The 21,398-nt window shown below is 43.0% G+C and overlaps 1 protein-coding gene across 7 annotated transcripts in view; it reads right to left on the bottom strand.

Moving 5' to 3' along the window:
• Positions 1-21,398, bottom strand: part of DCTN1 (dynactin subunit 1) — a 1,835,652-nt gene that overhangs the window by 358,707 nt on the left and 1,455,547 nt on the right. For all 7 annotated transcript variants that reach the window (XM_044063298.1, XM_044063299.1, XM_044063300.1 and 4 more), the window contains one exon: positions 12,147-12,289. In XM_044063298.1, the coding sequence (XP_043919233.1) occupies positions 12,147-12,289 (143 nt within the window). The remainder of the gene's footprint in view (positions 1-12,146; positions 12,290-21,398) is intronic.

Here is a 21,398-nt window from a genome sequence, read left to right as displayed (position 1 = left end):
AGTTTTGCAAGTATATTAATGTCATACCCTCTGTTACAGTGTATGGTTACAATACATCAATGAGATGTCCTGGGTGTTGTAACTGTAATGCCAAAATGATAGTTTATTTGGCAACTTGCTCAACATGTCAAGCATTTTATGTGGGCAAATTGATAACTTACAGCTTGAAGAGAGAACTTGTTGGACTGAATTTCCAACAAGAAAGTTAGGACTATGAAACCAGACGAAGGGGGCGGGGTTATCATCATGAATTATCTTGATTACTCACTAAAAAATTTTAAAAGACAGCACCTACATTAGGGTTTCTTAACAAAAAAGGGGAGCATGGGAATGGCGGAAGTAATGAATCTAAGAATATTCCTGGCCATGACTGAAGTCAGAGGAAGAGACTGGAAAATGGCAGTAAGAGACAGTGCCTTGGGAAGAGGCGTAGATGCCAGCATGGGGATGGTCTGAAGCTTGCAATCAAGGAAAATATGACCTTGAGAAGGAGTTGGGGGATAATTTCTGGAAGTTTATGGTGAACCTCAGATTCTACAATGGGAAAAAAGTAAACTGGAGATCCTGAAGCAGAGCATCAGCGGAAGAAGCTTGAAGGAGCAGATTGACTAGCAGTGAAATACCCGAAACCTCTCATCCTGCAAAAGACAATGGCAGAAGTGAAGCATTTCGTGAATACCCTTAGAGCAATAGAGAGGCCAAAGGGCAAAGCAGAGAACTGAAAATACTAAGAAGAAACAGACAAATGTAACATTTTCTGAAAAGTGGGTGGATGGTGATATGAAGGTAGGCATCCCTGATGTCCAGACAGACTAGAAAGGCTTAAGGTAGAAGAAGTGGAAAAAGAGTAGGGAGGACTTGCATTCAAAAGGAAGGAATCTTGAGAAAGGTGTTGAGCTGTGAAAGATCCAGAGCTGGTCTCCAAGTGCCTTCCTTTCTGGGAACCAAAAACATCTTGGAACAACAATCATTCCCTACTAGGGCAGGAGGGACAGACAGCTTGAATGGTGCCCCACACACCAAGAGAAAATGGATCACTCCTGGGAAAAGATGAAGCTGTACCCGAGGTTGAGAGATGCCCAAAAAGGGAGGAAGAGATTTCCAAGCCATTAAATATCCCTGGAGGACAATGGACAGAACCCAAGAATCTGTTGTGATCTTTAACCAATTTGCAAGAGACAGGGAAAGATGGAGGGATAAGGGATTCTGACCAAGGGAAAGGGGAAGTAAAATGAAGCCTGGTTTAACCTGAAAGGCAGGTTTCTTAGAAGAAAGGGTTTGGGTAGACTTAACAGAAGGTTTCTTAGAAGAAAGGGTTTGGGTAGACTTAACAGAAGGTGCACATCTAGAACCCTTTTTTCTTTGGTTGGAGGGCAAGATTGCCTATGAACAAAAGATTATTTGGATGTGTAAAGTCTCTGAAACGTAGGAATAGAAGAAACAAAAAATATGCTTCAACTCCTGCAAGGCTTTAGACTTATCCTGGAGAGACTTGAAAAGTTCAATAGCAGCACCACTGAAAGTTTTTATTATCCAAAGGAACATCCAGAAGCTTGGCCTTAATGTCATCAGGCAAACCCTGAAGATGAAGCAAACAGTAATGCCTTATAACAGAACCAAAGGCAGCAATCCTGGAGGAGGTATTAGCTGCATTGTATCTGCATTTGATAGAGTGGCGATCAACTTGAGATGTACAGCCCAACATGGAAAAGGCAGAAGCCTTCTCCATAGAGTCAGATGGTCGGAAACCATTTTGGAAACCTGAGAAAGGAGAGTCAAAACATATCTGATCATATGAGTTTGGTAGCTGATGGCCTGAAAGGATAAAATGGCAGCAGTATAAACCTTTTTGCCCAGCCTCTCCATGGCCCTACTATCTTTACATAAAGGAAGCCGCTTGGTAGAGGGCAACAACGTGGAGGGCTTGTCAGAAGAAATACAGAAGGATTAGCAGAAGGGCATTTATAAATAAATTTGCATTCATCAGGTACCTTGTAAATATCAGGTTTCCTGCGAGCAGGGGGCTGATAATCAGGAACCAGAGAAGCTGCTGAAAGGGTATCTAGATGGGCATCTAGAGCTGGGGAAACAGCAGAAGGCTTAGAAGACTCCATCTGGAGAAGTTCATAATACCTTTTCTGAATATCAGAGACTTGAGAGCACTCACACTTAAAAAGTTCCATCATATGGGTAACAGTATCCCCAAAGGAAAGTTCCTCAAAAGGGGAATATGGACTAATAGAATCCTTTTCCTCCAAGCCACAGTTCAAGGGGAACAGTTTTGAGAATAGTAAGCCAGACTCTTCCCCAGAATCCAGATCCTTATCTGAGGAGTCTAGTTCCCAGAGTCTTTTAAAAGGAGTAGAAAACCAGGAGGGGGCAGGCAGACACTCCTTGAGGAGGCTTTAAAGCCATTAAAGCATTAAATAACACCGGAGTAAAATCCTGCCAATCATATTGGGGATCCTTAACTACAGGGGAAATATGCTTTGGTTTCTTTTTCTGTGAGACATCCGCATGAAACACCCTTGGAGGGTCAGACCCCTTGGTGACTATCAATAAGCTTAGAATGAAAGGATCTCCTTCTTAAGATCTGTGGAATCTCCCTCAGTGACTCAGATTATAAATCAGAGGAGCATTCCCTCAACTTCTTGCGCAGACGTTTGTAAAGCCTCCGAGGACGTGCAAGAAGAGAGATCCATGTTGGCCTATAACAAGGTTGTGCAGAGGAATCCAAAGCAACCATCTGATGATCCTCTGGGCTTTCAGTAGCCTTAAGAGAGATGTACAGGGGAGGCTGGACAGTAGCCATACCAGATCTATTTTTTGTTTGCCTTTTTCTTGGCCAGTGGTTGGCCCTCAGGATGGGAAGACTCTGCCATAGCACCCTGAGCCATCAGCTTAAGATGTTGGTTTTCAAAGTCAACAGACAAAGAGGAGAGACAACTACACAGGGTATTAGGGACAAATGTCTGGCAAACAGAATGTTGCATATGGTTGTATGAAGCACCCAGACAGAAAGGACACTGGTCATGGGTTTTTATGGGGAATCTGCCTCCTACACCATTTTCTCTTTCTGGATGACATGAACCCAACACTAAATAAAAAAAAAGATAAATAAGGAGAAACTCCAATGGGGGACGTATCTGAAACATGGCTTGTAACCAGCACAGGAGAAAGATATTTAGACCAATGTTCAATGATGGGGTTCAGACTGATAAGGTACTTCATAGGTTGTGCATCTATGTCACCTTTATGCCCTAATGCCTTGCACAGGGGGAGCATATGTGTGACTTACAGTGCCAGTAAATACTAAAGGCTTTGGTTTACTGGCTGGACATTGGGCTATCCTTGGCAGGAGATCCCTTAGGTTATGAATACTGCAACTATAATATGGAAGGGCGTCACATCATACTTCTGTCTGATTTGCACTCACTGTACTGTTTTCTGTGCCAGTCTTTTTACTATACCCATTGTTTAGCAAAGTACAACAGTGACATCAGTTTTGAATGTGACCCCATAAGGGCATCACTGATGTGATGTAACAAAGCATGGCTTACAAGGATTTCACAATTATATGCCACACACATGCACACACAAAAAAAGCTTTATCACTTAACTGATTGACCAAACAAGACAAATTCCTGGCATATGCAACAGAAATGTGCAGATCTTTTGCAAAACACAAAAAACTAGGAAATGTAAATGACAAGAGACTGCATCCTGCTAACCATCCAGAAACATGTGGATATGTGCATCAAGACAGATTTAATAAAAAATGAACCCCTGGAGCAATGCCCTCCTTAACACCACCTTTAGACTGAAAAGTTACCGATGCCAACTCTGAAAACCTGCATGTTGCTGTTAGTTGTCATAAAGTACAGTTGTGTACACTTAACATAAATGTAGATGTCTGAATGTATTCACTGTTGCAGTCATCACCTGTGGGTTATCCCTGCTGTGGTAGCCCTTGGCCGGCCTGAATACCAGAGTCAATGTTTTTCTGTGTCGGCTGCTGTTGCCTGCTGTCTGACGTCAGGTGGTCAGTGCTATAAAGGAAGGCAGCAGACACCATTACATCAGTATTTCTTGCCCTAACCAGTCAGAGGTCCCAGTAAATATGGTAAAGTGGTCCTGGTGGCTTAAAGCCACCATTAAAAACTTATGTCTCCCTAAAGAAAGAAGATATAAGGGGGAAGGAGGGTGGGAAACCAGGACTGCAACAGTGAGTACACTCAAACATCTACATTTATGTTAAGTGTACACAACTATACTATGTTCTTCGTGTTTCACTGTTGCAGTCATCACCTGTGGGGGGATTCCCAAAGCTGAGGAGAGGGATGCTAGGATTAGTATGAGACCTAAGAATGGGTCAGCATGCCCTGCGGAACTGCAGAGGCAACACTGCTCTATCCTTAGAAAATAGAGGTAAGTGGTAATGCTTGGTAAATGTATGGACAGAAGTCCAGGTGGCAGCTTCCGGGATGTCCCTGGTGGGAACTCCTCTGAGGAATGCTGTGGAAGTGGAGGCTGCCCTACTGGAATGGGTTTGAATAGACTCTTGGGTGGGGGTGGTCCCATGCAATCTGTAGCAGAAATGGATACAGTGCGATATCCATTTGGAAATGGTTTGTTTGGAAATGGGCTTCCCCTCTGCCCCTGGGGCAAAGCTGACAAGTAGTTGGTCTGTTTTCCTGATGGGTTTAGTATGGTCAAGATAGTATCCGAGTTGTCTGTGCACAACTAGTGAGTGCAGAATTTTTCCCCCCTTATTTTGAGAGTTAGGAAAGAAGGTGGGTAGATGTACAAGCCTAGTTGAGAGTTACATTAGATACCATCTTGGGCATAAAGGAGGGATTAGTCCTCAGGGAGACCCTGTCTGCATGGAAGATGGATGAAGGGCTCAATGGTCATCAGTGCCTGAAGTTCTGAAACCCTTCTGGCTGAGGTGATAGCTAGGAGAAAAACAGTCTTCCAGGAGAAGTATCTAAGTTCTGCTTAAGCAGCAGGTTCGAAGGGTGGTAAAGTTAGTTTTTCCAAAACATAATTCAGGTCCCAGGCTGGAGTGGGTGGCCTTCTGGGAGGTCTGGTATTAGAAGCCCCTTCTGAGGAATTGTTTAATCAAAGGATGGGAGAAACCGGGGCAGTTCTCTATCAAAATGAGCTGAAATAGCTGAGGCGTGGATTTTAATAGAGGAGAAGGAGAGACCACTATTAAGTAGCTCTGCTAGGTAGTCCAGGATAAGAGGGATGGAAGTTTGTGAGGTATTGTCCCCTCTGGATTGGCTCCAGGAGCAGAAATACTTTCCATTTTCCTGCATTAAGATTTTCTGGTGCTGGGCCTTCTGGCCTCTGTGATGATGTCTAAGACCTGTTTGCTTAACAGGGGCCCCTTGTTTGCCTTTAGAGTATTAGCCATGCTGATAGTTTGAGAGTCTGCAAGTCTGGGTGCAGCACCCCCCCACACACACACACACACCTGAGTTAAGTGGTTTTGATATCAGGGAAGTTGCCTGGGAGGCTGTAAGGTCAGGCTACGCAGTAAGGGGTACCAATACTGTCTGGGCCAATTTGGAGCAGTGACAATGGCCTTTGGTCACTCCTCCCTTATTTTGATCAGTACCTTGGGAATAAGAGGCAGAGGAGGGAATGGTACACAGACCATGTTTCAGGGGAAGGTCAAGGCATCCACCTTCCATGCTAGGTGGTGATACTCCCTGGTACAGAATTTTTTTCAGCTGATGGTTGAGATGCGAAGCATAGAGATACACCTCTGGAGTCCCCTATGTCTGAGTGATTTGTAAAAATATTTTTCTGTGGAGCTAACATTCGTTGGGGTCCAGTATGTTTCTGCTTAAGTGGTCTGCCAGGGTGTTGCTGATCCCTGGTAGGTATTGGGCTATCAGGTGTAGTCCCATGGAAGAGGCTGTCAGCCAGAGGTTCATGGCTAGCCTGCACAGAGGATAATATTGGGTCCCTCCCTGTTTGCTGATGTATCAATTACTGTGGTGTTGTCTATTTTGATAAGGAGAACCCCTGGCCTGAGATGGGGTTTGAAGGATGTCAGAGCCTTTTGTACTGCCATCATTTCCTTCTGGTTGATGTGTAAGGGAAGGTGCTGGGCATCCCAAAGACCTTGGGTGCACCTGCCTTTTAGGTAAGCACCCCAAGCTATGTCTGAGGTGTTGGTGGTAATGGTCTGCCGGGTTGGGAGGAGGGTGAAGGAAAGATCCATGTTCTGGGCACAGGTCCTTGCTCACCAGAGAAACTCAGCCCTTACACAGGGGATCAAGAGGTCTCTAGAGGGTGAGAGTGCTGACACCAAAGGCTCTTTAGGTACCACTAAAGTTTTATCATGTGAATGCTGGCCAGAGGAATTAGAAGGATGAAAGATGCCACGTACCCCAAGGCTTGCAGGAACTTCTTCACAGTGAGGTGACTTCTGGAAGCCAGCTGGGTAAAGTAGAGAGGCAGGAAGCTCTGCTTTTCTGGGGATAGGAAGGCCATTTGGGATGCTGTGTCCAGCAGCGCTTCCAAGAAAATGATCTTCCTGGATGGTGTTTGCCTTGATTTCTTCAAGGTTGACAGTGTACCCTAAGGGGGTTAGGAGGGTTTTGACAAAGAGGAGGTCCTTGAGGTTTTCTGTGCAATCTGCCTGAATGAGGCAGTCATCCAGATAAGGGTAAATTTGTATAATTTTCTGTCTGCAAAAGGCTATGGCCGGGTCTAAGCATTTGGTGAATACCCTGGGAGAAGTAGATAAGCCAAAGGGTAGCTGAGAGAACAGAAATTGTTGCAAGCTTGCGCTGAAGTGAAGGAATTTCCTGCAGGATTCCCTTATGGGGATGTGGAGGTAGGCATCTTTTAGAGCTAGGGTAACTAACCAGGCAATTTTGGTCAGCATAGTCGGCAGCTGCTGCAAAGTTTAGCATTTTGAATTTGGGGACCACCAGGAAGGTATTCAGAATGGATAAATCCAGGATGGGGTGCCAAGTGCCCTCTTTTCAGGGAACAAGGAATAGTCTGGAATAAAAGTATTTGCCTGTTTGATCTGAGGAGGCAGGTTCTACTGCTTCTGATGTTTTTTGAAGCAATTACGAAGAATGGATTGCTGGAAGGAACAAAAGCCAATTTTATACGTGATCTGATGGAATTGGTGCTTAAAAACAATTTCATTATCTTTGAAGGAGACTTATTTCAACAAATGTCAGGAGTTGCGATGGGTGCAAGATGTGCGCCAGCATTTGCTAATGCTGTCTTATTAACATGGGAGAGAAAGCACATTTTTTCATCTGATAGATATATGAGAAATATATTAATGTACAATAGATTTTTGGATGACATCTTAATTTTATGGAAGGGTGATGAGAAAACTGCGGTTGAGTTTGTTGAGTTTCTGGGTACTACGACAGAATTTTTGAAGTTTACATTTCATTGGGATAAAGAAAGAATTAACTATTTGGATTTGACTATTAGTAAAACAGTAAGAGAATTCGAAAGTGACATTTTTAGAAAAGAGAATTATTCAAACTCACTATTACACTTTTCTAGCTGCCATCCATTCCACCATCGCAAAGGAGTTGTTAAAGGGCAAATGGTGAGAACCTCAAGATTGGTTAGTAACAATGTACAATTTAGAATGGAGCTTTTTAAACTGATAGGAATGTTCCTAGATCGTGGTTATCCACTTAAGCTCCTACTAAGTGTTAAAAGGGATGTTTTGAGGGAAAGGAAAGGGAGATATGCACCAGTTCTTTACACTGGGTTAGGACAAATGAAAGAACAGCATCCTGATGATTCAATAAAGGGATCAGATATAAAGATGATTGTAAAGTATAACCCTAAGTCACCTGAATTGATTGACATTATAAAAGGCATGTGGAATTTTACATTAAGTGATGAGATTAAGAAAATACTGGGCTTAGAACCAGTCTTTGTACATAGTAGGGGAGACAATTTAAAAGGTATTTTAGAAAGAAAGAGTAAGAGCAAGTTTAAATCCATCATGAAAAAGTGTGGCTTTTGTAGATGGTGTAGATACATTAATGAGAGTACCTATGTATGTGTGTATGGGTACAAGTACACCATCTCCTGTCCAGGACAATGTAATTGTTGTACAAAGAATTTAATTTATTTGGCATCATGTTCCTCCTGTGAGGCATATTATGTGGGTAAGACCACAAGAAGTTTGCAGGACAGAATCGCAGAACATGTTAGATTTATTAAGAAGGACAAGCACAATGCACTTTATTTACACAGTACAAAATGTATGAATTTTAATAAATTTACATTCTTTGTGATAGGACGTGTGTTGGACTGTGACGAGGGGGGTGATATAGTCAACAAAGTGGGGGCTTTAGAAACAGAATGGCAACTTAGATTGGATGCCTGTAGACCCCCGGGTTTGAATGACTACATTTCGATCAAACCCATGTTAAAATTAAGGTCTCAGCTTATATGAAGAGTTTTTATAGTGTTTACATGGGACCCGATAAGTATGGGTCGTATTAATATATTGTAGTGGAAGTTTCATATATAATACGTTTTTTAGAAATTGCTTTAGGAAGTGTTTAAGGTAGTTTTTGAAACTATATTAAGTTGCTATATGAAAATATTAATGTGTTATTTATGTGTATTAAATGTTCATGAGTATGTGTATACAGACATTATTAGAATATAAGGAATTAATAATAGATAAATCATTTTATAAATAAGACATCACCATTTATGAGTTATAAAATTAATAATTGTTTATTCTGTCAGCATTTTTAACAGCTTGTTTTTAATTTAGTTGTATGTAGCAATGGTTTATGTAGTTGACACAATCTATTCATGAATTATGTGGGGTTTTTTGTATAGGGGGGTGTGTTCTAGGAATTGTTCCAATGGGATTTGAGTGCACATGATTTAAAGAGCAATTAAATGTAAAATGAATGACTCTGATGAAGCCAGATTGCTGGCGAAAGCGCTTAGTCGTGGTTCTATTTCAATAAATCTACATTATTTGCAAACGTGGATGTTTATGGTTTCAGTTCCAGTTTTCAACGTTGCTTTATAGTGGAATTAGACTGTACTTTGTGGTTGCAGTATCTTTTTACGTAGGTTCTACTGCCCCTTGGGATATGAGAGTTTGGACTTGTATCAGTGCCTCTGCCCACTGACTTGGAGGTAAGTCTGGGTACCCTCTTGGAATTGGGAGTTCACTGAAGGAAAATTTGTATCCCTCAAAAATGATCTTTAAGACCCATTGGTCCTTTGTTACAGAAAGCCAATTTTCTTTGCAGAGGGAGAGCCTTCCTCCTAGATTTTAGTAAATGAAGAGAGGGCAGAGGGGGAGAGGGAGTCATTGAGAGTTTTTGCCATAGAGGGATGGCTTAGAACTCCCTGCCTTTGGAGTGGAAGTGGTCCACTGTTTGGTTCTCTGCTGTCCCTGGAATAGGACTCTGGGTGGTCTGTCCCTGCGGGGCTTACCTTGCCCCCTGTCTGCTAGGTGTAGGAAAGGACCAGTGATTTGAGGGAAAATTCCTGCTAAACCAAGGAGGTTGTACCTGAAGGAAATCTTTGACTGTTTGCATAGATTTTGCTTTGTCTTCCATCTTTTTAAGCAGTGCCCGAACGAAACGTGTAAAGCACTCAAAAGACTAATAACCTCCACCGTAGTGCAGTAGCCCAAAGGAACACTCGATGCTTCTGAAAAACTTTTAATGTCACACAGTAAGATACACGTAAACGCGTTTAAATTCACAACACCATTATCACTAGAGAGCATTGTTGCCTGGTTTTAAACATTTAGGTACTATAAGTTTAATATTTATTATACACTTTTTAAAGAATAATTAATTATTTATGGATTTATGAATTGAATGTAGTTTTTATCAATTTTATTCACTAACATCTATTGCAATGTTGTCAGGACATTTATAAGGTTTTTTTACATGGATTAAATATGGGCATTAATGAATATTCATGAGGGATGAATAAGCCTGATTTGCACATTTAAATAGTTTTTAAGGTTTTAATTGGATAGAGTATAATGAGTGTTGATATATAAAAGGTTAACTAAACATCAATGGTTGTCTGATGAAGTCCATTTCTATGGATGAAAACGCATGAGAGTGTTGTGAATTTAAACGCGTTTACGTGTATCTTACTGTGTGACATTAAAAGTTTTTCAGAAGCATCGAGTGTTCCTTTGGGCTACTGCACTACGGTGGAGGTTTTTAAGCAGTGCCTCAAGTAATTTTGATTTCACATGATCAGGGAGAGGTTGTTCCTTCAACCATGCATGTCTCCTAATGACAGATCCTGACACTGCTGCCCTTCTTGAGGCTTCTAGGGCATCATATCCACAGTGTAATGAGTGTTTAGCCACTTGATAAGTAGAGTGCTGTAAATCTGCTAACTCTTTCAAACTGGCACAGTCAGGGAAGGTTGAAATCTTTTGTATTAATAGTTCCAAAGTGTGTTGTTGATATTTTAACATGTGGAACCGACAGCTGAGTGCTCTGATAACTAAGGCTGCAGAGGTGTATATTTTTCACCCCATCTGTCCAGAGCTTTGGAGTCCTTGTCAGAAGGAATAGGATTCTTTGAAGAACTAGCCTTAGCTCCTTTTTGTCCCTGTGTAATGACCTCCGGGTCTGCAGCAGGATTTGTGTACAGGCATTTGTGAGAATCCGGTACTCTGTAATACCGGTTTGGTTTCCTGGGAGCAAGTGGGAGGGCGTCAGGAGTTAAGATGGATTCATGGAAGACATCATCAACCACCTCTAAGAATGGAGAGATGGTCAAGGGTCTGTGCTAGGGCAGGTCTAGAAACTCTTAGCCTTTTCCTAGACTGAGGTAAGTCCTGGGATTCCCAGTGGAAATGTTCCCTGAGGGTGTGAAGGTTTTCCCCAAAGGAAAGATCTTCTGGCGGGGAGGCAGAAAGAAAGGATTCCCCTGCATCTGAATCCTCATCCTTGCAGTCAGAGATTCTTGTTGCTCTTCAAAATCTGAATAATCAGACTTCTCAGAATCCTGTTCTGTCAGTATTTCAGGAGAAAGGTCTCTTTTCCTTTTACAAGATGTTGCCTGACTACCCCTGATAAGGGTGATAAGATCCTCCGTCATTTTAAGCATTTGAGCTTGGGGTGGTGGAGCAGGAGTAAAATGGTGGCTAGAGGTAGTTTTCCTAGGAGTGGCCTTGCCTCTAGGCTTAAAAGTATCCATCGGTCTGAGAGAAGAGAAATGGTAGTCGGAGATGATAATGTTTTTATGTCTAGATTCGGTAGTGCGAAAAATGTCCTCAGAAGCTGGTGCCTGTGTCACGGCTCTGGACCCAAACAAGGCAGAGACAATCAAAGGCTCGGAAGACAAAAAAGATTTCTGTGGCATACCGGACTCCGAAAGGGTCTCAGTAGAGGCCTGTGAAGGTATCAAACCGGGCATCAGGGGCTGCGAAGTAGCCTCACTGAATTCTGGAGAACTGATGACCTGCTTAGTGGTAGAGTTGTCTGAAGGCTTAAACTTATGTGGTCTGTCTCCATCTTTATCCTTATGTTTTATCGGAATGTCTACGGATTGTTGGTTGATGGACGCCACTTTGGAATGCGAAATGGGAAGATGAAAATAACTGGCTACAATAAGAGCTCTATGACGAATGGTTCTCGCATTAAAGAGAGCACAGAACTGGCAACGGGACGTCGTGGTCTGGGTCTAAACGAGTGACGCAGTATGAATGGAAATCTCAGTGTGGTATTTGCTTTTCACAGGCGAGACCATTGTTAACTTTTTCGGACCTCGGTTAGTGCAAGAAAAAAGAATCCCCATTGGGGTACTTAACTTTAGACATTTTTAGCTGTAATTCAAACTCTGGTAGCGACAGACGGGCACACTTGAGAACTGCTTCTGCTATGGGCTCCACGGCAAGAAAGACTGATGTAATGGCGTTGTTGTCTTCCTTTATAGCACTGGCAACCTGATGTCAGACAGCAAGTGACAGCAGCTGAAGCAGAAAAACACTGACTCTGGTATTCGGGCCAACCAAGGGCTGCCACAGCAGGGATAACCCACAGATGATGACTGCAACGGTGAACCACGAAGAACATCCTCATTTTTCTGTATGCTACATAACTATCTTCTATTCCTCTGAAAAAAATTCTTACTTCTCTTTTTTCTTCAGCAGACCCTGGATCTCATCCAGTTTAATCTGAATCTTCTCCACTCTTTCATCAGCATCTTTGGAGGATGTGTCAAGCTTCTTTTCTAGGAGGCTGAGCCGCACATTTGCCTCACTCAATTCTTCTCCCTGTAGTGGAAAGATCATATTGGAAGTTAATAACTGCAATAAAATATATGTTCTTACAATATCAGCTAACCTATGAAAGGACCACTGCTTGATGTGTCTGATGATTCTGTTATCTTCTCCACCAATCATAGTTTAGCATTTTTCTTGTAAGACCCCATGATCACTGTGTGGCTGGAACACATTCTGATGTCATATGTTGACTACATAACCAGTTTCCTAGTCCACAAGTTCACAAAGCATGTAGTAGTGTGCACACTTCAAAAATATTTGTCACTAACACAACTAATATGTGAATATATAAATGCCCAACTTGCACAGAACTCCAGCCGCTCAGGCTAGATAAGAATGTGCTTGTATTACTTCTCTATCATTTTTCTTCTTTGTACTTGGTGAACATTACCTCCTACAGAATTTGGGCCATCATCCAGGCAATTGGGATCTTGTATCCTATTCCCTATTCTTCCTTAGTGATTGCTGTACAGTACACTACCCTCAAAAGTGTGGATTCTTGCTTCAACATAAGCATTACTGTGCCTGCAACATCAAATACTGCAGCTGATCCACTACAAGCTGGTGTAGTCTTCATAGCCTCCACAAGGAGTCATCACTACAGCACACACAGTGTTCTTCTTCCAAGAATGAGGAAAGCTAGTGTCAGTTACTCACTACTACTATCTGGTCAGCTATTTTAGCACCCGGTTTGCTAATCAGTCCAGTGATGACTAGTTCATAATCAGCCAGTACTGTGAAAATGTCAGTTGTTACATTTAAAATAAGGCTGTCTTGCTTGATGGGTCTCGTGGCTTGGTTGAATTCCACAAAGTAGACAACACAGAAAAAGGAACTGAAGAAAAGCCCAGAGTCCGCACAGATCAAGTCTAGGAGGTACAGCTGTACCAGATGGAAACTCAGTTCATGAACTCACGCTCGAGACAGTAATGCTTGGTGAACGTATGCACCTACAATTACGTGGCAGCAGTGAACATGTCTGCAGTGGACACATTGTATAAGAAAGTAGTTGAAGCAGCCACTGCACTACAGGAAGGGCCTTTGAACTCAGCACTTCCCAATGGGCAGCCAGCTGCTGGACAACAAATGTAATGTAGATGACATGCCACTTAGAAAGTCTTAAACTGGCAACCACAACCCCCCTTCTTCCCTGTAGCAAAGGAAAAGAAGACCAGTTCAGTTTTCTGGAACTCATGACTGACATCAGGTAAAATCTTAGTTGACGGTACACATTTGGAGTGTGAAAGGCTCCTCCTCATTAAGCTTTTACTCTGGCAAAGAAAACAGGGAGATGAATGGAGTGGTTCTGGGAAAATTCACAAAACACCTTCAGAATGAAAAATGAATGGCAGGAAGGAGTACAGAACTCTCCTCTGTCACAAGACTGAGAATAAGTTCATGGCCCTGCCCTGCTGAACTAAGCAAAGTAGAGCTAGCGATTCATTCTCCCATGTAGTAAAACAGGTTGCCTTCTGCAGTGCCCAACTCCTATCAGATCTTAAATGGACATGTTTCTAAACCCATTTCACTGCAAAAGGACTGCAGAAGTGACTTACAAAGCATGCCAGTTCACCAACTTCCTCTGTGATGTGAGTGATGCCCTTGCTCTTGGTCCACTGCCAGACGGACATCATTGTTTTGGATAAGTACTATTACTGTCTTCTCCCTTGTTTGTTTACATACCACAACATGGACTGATTGCCTGAATGAATGAATCTTGAAGCAGAAGAAAGTCCATCTCTAAGACTTTCAGGGCTAGGATGACTGCCTTTAATTTTGACTAGATGATGTAAAGCTTCAAATCCAGAAGAGATCGCAACTTTTGAATCATATGGGAACATAAGTCAGAGCAATCCAGTCTATCTTTCAGACATCTGTCACTGAGACCTGGGAAGGGTTTCACTGCAGGAATGGGTGTCTGCCAAAAAGGATGGTGGAAAGTCCCCACTACTCCATGTGACAGGGATCAGACAACAGAAAAATCCCAGTGTGCGCTGCTGACTCTGCAAACACTGACACCCCAGTATGTTTTAACACATCTAAACTCAAGCATGCACATATAGCATCATGAAGCTCACATCTGCCTTCAAAGCTAGGGGGTGCAGGACAACCTGGGCCTGAATGATATGCTATGTCCTTACCCAAGATCATACCTCTAAACTGCCCAAATTTTCACAGAATGTCCAGATTTTTGTCTCAGTTTCTTGGTCTGTTCCTCAAAATATGGGGTTTTATGGCAAATCTTTGAGGAATGGAATCAAGAAATAATGACATATACTCGAGTTTACATGTCTTGCAGAAAATGCATGTTAGCACAAAACCTGTTATTACAGCAACTTTTTAAATTTTTTAAGAACAATATTTAAAACCCAACCCTGACTTTGTGCCTCTGTCAACCCCCCCTCTATTCCATTTTGGCTTTGTTCTGAATTCTTGTGCTTAGAGGCTGAGAGGTATGCCCAAGACAGTATCACCATCACCTTGTGGGCCTTCTTCCAGGGCAGGAATGATGGGCATTGAACACTGCATAGCTCAGTGTCAGTGAAAGTTATCACAGGAGTCAGACAACCTCTCCCAGTTTACCAAGACCATCAGAGACTGCAGCCATGAAAGTGTCCACTCCACTGATGCTTCCAAAGGGTGTTTATAAACACCCACTAGGAGTCAGTTCTTGAAATTATGAACTTACACAGACCTTTCTTTGGCAAAGCTTTAGTCACTGCAGCCAACACTTCAATAAATACATTGTCCACTGAAGACAGTTCAAATAGCAATACTCTGTTTTAGAAGTGATGCCCACCCACAGCAAACCATAAAAATCCTCCTGCGTGGACCACACATGTCCAGTGACATCATTCAGATGCCTTATTTCAACAGGACCATGATGCCTTGGGAAAGTCATCATCCAAAACCAGGCAAAACAAACATTACAGACACTAACTGCCATTTAGTGATGAAAACTGTCTGCTGCTTTCAGGACCAGGAAAAGGTAAGAATAAAACCCAGACCCTGTCCTGCATGAGGGACAGCTTTTGTCTTGTAATATACTTATCCCCTACTGCATTTGTGTTCACGCGTGTTGGGGTGGGGGGTGGGGGGGGGGCATCAATGGGCTGCTTCCAGGGTAGCAAAAAGAGCATTTTTACTAATTTCATACTTCTTCCTCAAACAGGCATTCAACCACTTCTTGTGGAAAGAGAAGTGGAAATAGGAGTCTGAGACCAGTCCATACTAGTAATTATGAGCCTCAAAGTCTCCTCACATGAAGGGTCATGGGAGTGGAATAAGGTAAGGACTCATGGTCTTTGTATGTTTGAGACAATGTTCTCTGAAACACCACAATCATCATAGAAGACAGAGACAGGAAAGAGCCAGATATCCTGTTTAGACCACTCAGCAGTCCCTATTCTAAAGGAACGTTCCTAGCTTCAGGCTGCATTTACCCCTGAACTTGGTATAAATATTTTTGGAGGTACAGCCCTATTTTCAAGCTTGTTGCATCCCTTTACACAATTTTCTGAATCCCCTTTATCACAGGTGATTTCTGAAGGTGTCTAGTATACAGAAAAGGGTATACATCACATTGTCGAACTTGTATAAGTTCAAAAGATGCAATATCGAACCCAAAAGTCTAAAACTGCACAATAACGAACACATAGAACAGCGATTTTTTCCCAGGGAAAGAAATCGCCATTCCCTAAAAAAAAAACTTAAACTAAAACTAAAGTGGGAGGCTTTGCCCCCCCCCCCCCCCCCCCACTTAAATATACAAATTCTGAGATTGCATCACAGTGGAGGAAATAGCTAAGTCCCGAAAGCAGACTGGCGATTTTTTCCCTTGGGGAAAAAAATTGATATGCCATGGCTTCGCTACTTTTGCATTTTGGACTTTTGGGTTCGATACTACATCGTTCGAACTTACACAAGTTTGACAATGTGATCTAGACCCCACAGAAAACCACAGTATATGAGAAACATACTAGAATCAATAAAAGTAGAGAACACACATCTTACATCTGTCTCCCTTTTTGTTGGCAAAAATAAATGACGATCTTTGTAGAATTTTGCAATTTATTTATTTATTTATATTTGTTTACAGGGAAAGTCTGACTGGGCCAAAAGCCCATTTTCAGCAGAGGCCAGGGGAGAAAAGCTCTACAGAAATATAAGCGAAATAGAATAATTAGATAGTACAATAGTATACATACAGTAAAAATAGAGAATACATATCTAGTTAGTCTATACAAAGTGGTATTCAATATAGTTTTTTAGTAGATGCAGGTTCAAAAGAAACACACACAAGCATTTCAGTGAAGATCACTGCGAGAAAAATAAAATTTGTACTGTGCACATATTAAATAATAGTTATGAACAAATGAGATTTCCTTTATATATATATTTATTTTGTTGCCCAGATCTTTCTAAGATACAGGGAAGCTTCTCAGTTCATCAGTGGCTTTGGAACAGCCTATCTGCTGCTGGAAGAGTGGTTTCAACCCAGAAACTGTATTTTTTTTGGCTGTTTTGGGCTATTTCTATCCCTTTCATCTTTCTGCTTAAAAATCCATGTTGTGCATTTTTGCGCATCGTGTAGCACCGCTTAGCTAGGATTAAACTATTCCTGGCACCATAAAGTCTCCTCTTCAGTTATTCCCTTAGAACTAACCAGTCTTACTTTTAGCCCTTGAATCTGCTAATCGGTGCTTAGCACTGGTTCAGATCTGTTGTAAGCACCAAATAAGCTACAAACTGCTGAAGCACTCTCATTTCATAGGGGTAAACAGTTTTTGTACTTATCTTCCTCAACTTACTTCGAGGAATACAATTCTAGTACTTACATCCCCTCACTTATTTAGAGAAAAAAAATAGTGATTACTCAGGCATGTCCAAGGGACAGCTCCTGGTGTTCTCTTCTGTCTATCGGATGAATCTGGGCATCTTGGGGCAATGTAGCAATTGTATCATGTACACTGACAACCCTCACCTCCTACCACCCAGCACTACAACCTGAGAGAGATGCGTTTATCTTGCCAAACTGGTCAAACTCAGTCAAGAGGAGAAGGGAAACACTTGCACCACACCACACTCACTTAGTCCCACTATACCTACACCACGAAAACCCACACATAGATACACAAAAACACTTTTGGAGGCTCTCAATAAGAATCTGCCCAAGCAACAGAGACCTCTAAAGCAGAAACGCAAGCAACCTCTACCCCTCAACAAAATCCGAAAGATACAGAACACACAGACCCAGTGTGCCATTCAACCACAACCCATAAGGCAAATCAACGTGCTTAACACATTAGTTACATGTGACTATAGTCAGGCACAGTGATGTCCCACTCACAAGAATAGACAAGGAGAAGGTTACTGTTAGCTGCCTGTCGGGTGCCAGCATCTGCCACATAAACCATGCACTCAGGTCACTCCACAACAAGTACAAACATGATTCAGTCATTGTCCATGTTGGTGTGAATGACCGGAGACGTACCTCCCTGGACTACATGAAGAGAGACATGGAGGAGCTCTTCGATCTTGTAATCCAGGCAGGTAGGACCCCAGCCCTGAGTAGCATCCCACCTTCGCCCAGAATTATACCACAGTACAAGGACAAAATGATTGACTTCAAAAATTGGCTAAGCTTCTGTTGTCATTCTAAAGGGATCCAGTGTCTGTCTGCCTGGGATAACATGGTTGACAGGCAATGATGGTTTGCCAGAGACGGCCTGCACCGGTCTCCCCTGGGATTCCAGATACTGGCTAAGGCTCTTGCCACCCCTATAGTGCCTTTTTTAGGCAAGATGAAACCCACCACCGTAATAGCTACAGGCAAGCAACAACAGAGGGTAATGCTACTCAGTGCTAGAAGTCTAAACCTCACAATGCATCACTTGAGGCACTCCTTAAAATGGAGAACATCCATATCTGTGCAGTGACTGAAACCCGGATCAAGGCTCCAGAGAGCACCCCTGCATTACCAGGATACCTTTCGGCCATCTACCCAGGACCGGAACAACAAGTGAGGAGGTGTGTCCATATTAATTAAAGATATCCACACTTCCAGGCTAGGTGCCCAACATAATGTATCCGAAATTATCCAGGTGCAACTAACTCTGGGCAAAACCGTAATCTATATTGTAGCTTGCTACAGATCCCCCACCATGGCCTGGGATTCCCACTCCTCTTTTCTTGATATACTGGAAAATATTAGGGTTCAAACACGGTAATAATGGGCGATAAAGGCCGCAGAAATACCTCACTAAAATAATCACAGGCCTAAAGCAGATGCCCTATGCTGACCGTCTAAAAAAAACTCCAGCTATCGTGTACTCAGAGGCAATCTCTGCTTAGCATACAAGGCCATGTCAAACCCAGAGCTGTTGGACATGCTACACTTAAAGAAATCCCAATCACTCAGAGCCACACTCTCCAGGGATCTAAGCCTTGTTATCACAATGAACAAAATATGCTGAAGGGATAGGTTCCTGACCAAGAGACTCCCCAAACTCTGGAATAGACTGCCCATACATGTCAAGCACAGCGCCTCTTTGGCCCTCTTCAAAAGGAACCTTGACGATTGGATGGGAGATAGGAAATTCACCCCGGGGATTAAGTTAGTCACCCTGCTAGACAGGGGTCCAGGGAAGTAAATATTGTGGGAAGAAATAGCCAGGGAACTGTTACGGCTGGGCTTGTATAGGCCCTAGGGCCAACAGCCTAATACCAACCTATGAACCCCACCATTAACTGGGAAAACTACTCATGTACCAACTCCTTCGGTCAACGCTTTCTAGAATTTATAAACTTTAATGCCTTGGATCAACTTATCCACACCCCCACCAGGGGAAATAATATCCTAGACCTAGTCATTGCCAACATGAGTGACTGGTGTTCCACACCTGAAGTCAACTCCTCGTTGGTCAGATCAGACCATAAGCTTATCACCACAGATATCTACACCCCGCATTAAGGAAACCACTGTAAACAATTTCTCCAAAGCCAACTTCATGCTTCTTAAGACAGAAGTGGCAAACTTCAAGACACCCATGCAGACAGTGCAGTTATGACTGCCGAATCTTATACAAATGCACTCTATATGCACTTACACGAGTGCATGGATCATGCTATCCCTAGCAGAACCAAGACGCTATCCTCCAGAAAAGGAAGAGAATCTGGTGGTTCCCTGCTATAAACAAACTATACAACAGAAGGAAGAAACTGTTACAAAAGAGAGTAAAATCCCATGAGTGGAAGAGCTCCCTAGTCAGCCTCAGCAAGAAGCTGAGATCCTTCAAAATCCTCCAAAGTCAGCTATGAAAACAAGATTGCCACTGACTCTAAGGACAATCACAAAGCATTCTACAGCCATGTCAAGAATTTCAGTGGCAACACCCAGATCTGCTCTGAGTTGCAGCACAATGGCACGAAGATTACGGAACCAACTGATATCGCCAACATCCTGGCTGATAGGTTCAGTGCCAACTTTACCCCACCTCACCCCCCAAAGGGCCTATATCCATACCAAAAGAATGCAGTTACCATTCAATCACAACTGTGCAGGTAAAAACTGCGCTCTCCAAAGCCAAGAACACAGCATCCATGGGACCGGACAACATCCCAGGCCACGTTCTACATGAACTTCAAAACGAACTGGCCTTTCACCTAAACACCATGTTAAACCAGCCTCACGTCAGGCTTTGTACCCACTGAATAGCGCACAACAGTTATACCACTCCACAAAAGGGGTGCCGCAACGGACCCCGGAAACTGTCACCCTATTAGCCTGATGAGCCTGTTCTGCAAAGAAAAATACACTGAACCGACCAATATAGCCAACATCCTGGGCAAACAGGTTCAGTGCAAACTTCACTCCCAAAAGGGCCCATAACTATACCAGAAGAATGTAGTGCCCCTGAAATCACAGACACTCAGGTTAAAACAGCCCTTTCCAAAGCCAAAAACACAGCATCAATGGGACTGGATGGTGTCCCAGGCTGTGTCCTACACAAGCTCAAAGATGAACTAACCCCTCACCTAAACACACTGTTTAAACTCAGCCTCTCCACAGGCTATGTACCCACAGAGTGGCGCACAGCAATGGTTATTCCACTCCACAAAGGTGGAGCCACAATGGACCCCGGAAACTATCGCCCTATAAGCCTGACTAGCTTGGTCTGCAAAGCTATGGAGCGCATCATCATGGATCTTCATGACAGAGACATTGGAAACCTCCAAACACTGGACTCAATCCAGTTCGGCTTTGTTAAGGGCAGATCATGCCTCCTAAACCTGGTGGACTTATTTGAGACAGTTACCAAGGTTATAGATGAGGGAAAGGTGGTCCACACAGCCAACTTAGACCTCGCAAAGGCCTTCGACACTATTCCCCACTCAGGTATTATAGACAAGCTCACCAGCCTGAACATAAACCCCTACGTCATGAGATGGGTTGCCAACTGGCTCACGGGACAGAACCCACATGGTAAGAGTTGCAGGAGCTAGATCTGACTCTAAACCTGTTACAAGTGGCATTCCCCAGGGCTCAGTCCTAGGACCCCTCCTGTTCAGCATATACTTCTCCGAGGTACAGGCAAGCACAGGAGGAGAATGCCTCACCAAGTTCGCAGACAACTGCAAACTAGTGGCTATAATTGACTCTCCGGCTGACACAGACATCCTCCAAAAGGGTCTCACTGAGACAGATACCTCGTGTCAAAACCATGGTCTCAAGCTAAATGTCAAAAAGTGCATAGTCATCCCCTTTGGAAAAAACAAAGTACCCACAAACTACCACATAGGTGGTAGCACCCTAAATACAGAAGACGTAATAAGGGATCTGGGGACCTAAGTAGATAGTAACCTCTCCTTTGATAATCACATTGCGAAAGTGGTTAGAAAATCCTTCGATGTGGCCCACCTAATCACAAAAGGATTTGCATCCAGATCGAAAGAGGTCATTGGGCCCCTCTACGTATCACTCATCAGACCCATCATAGAGTACAATGCCCCATTTGGGATGTACCTTACAAGACACCGGCAACAACTGGAAAGACCACAGAAGTTCCTCACCAAGAGGATCACTGGTTTCAAGCAGATG

Source organism: Protopterus annectens, chromosome 2.part1 (assembly GCF_019279795.1).
Source record: "Protopterus annectens isolate FY-2018-M chromosome 2.part1, PAN1.0, whole genome shotgun sequence".
Classification (NCBI taxonomy): domain Eukaryota; kingdom Metazoa; phylum Chordata; order Ceratodontiformes; family Protopteridae; genus Protopterus; species Protopterus annectens.
The sequence above is the reverse complement of the archived record's forward strand: the minus strand, read 5'-3'. Positions and strand labels throughout refer to the sequence as shown.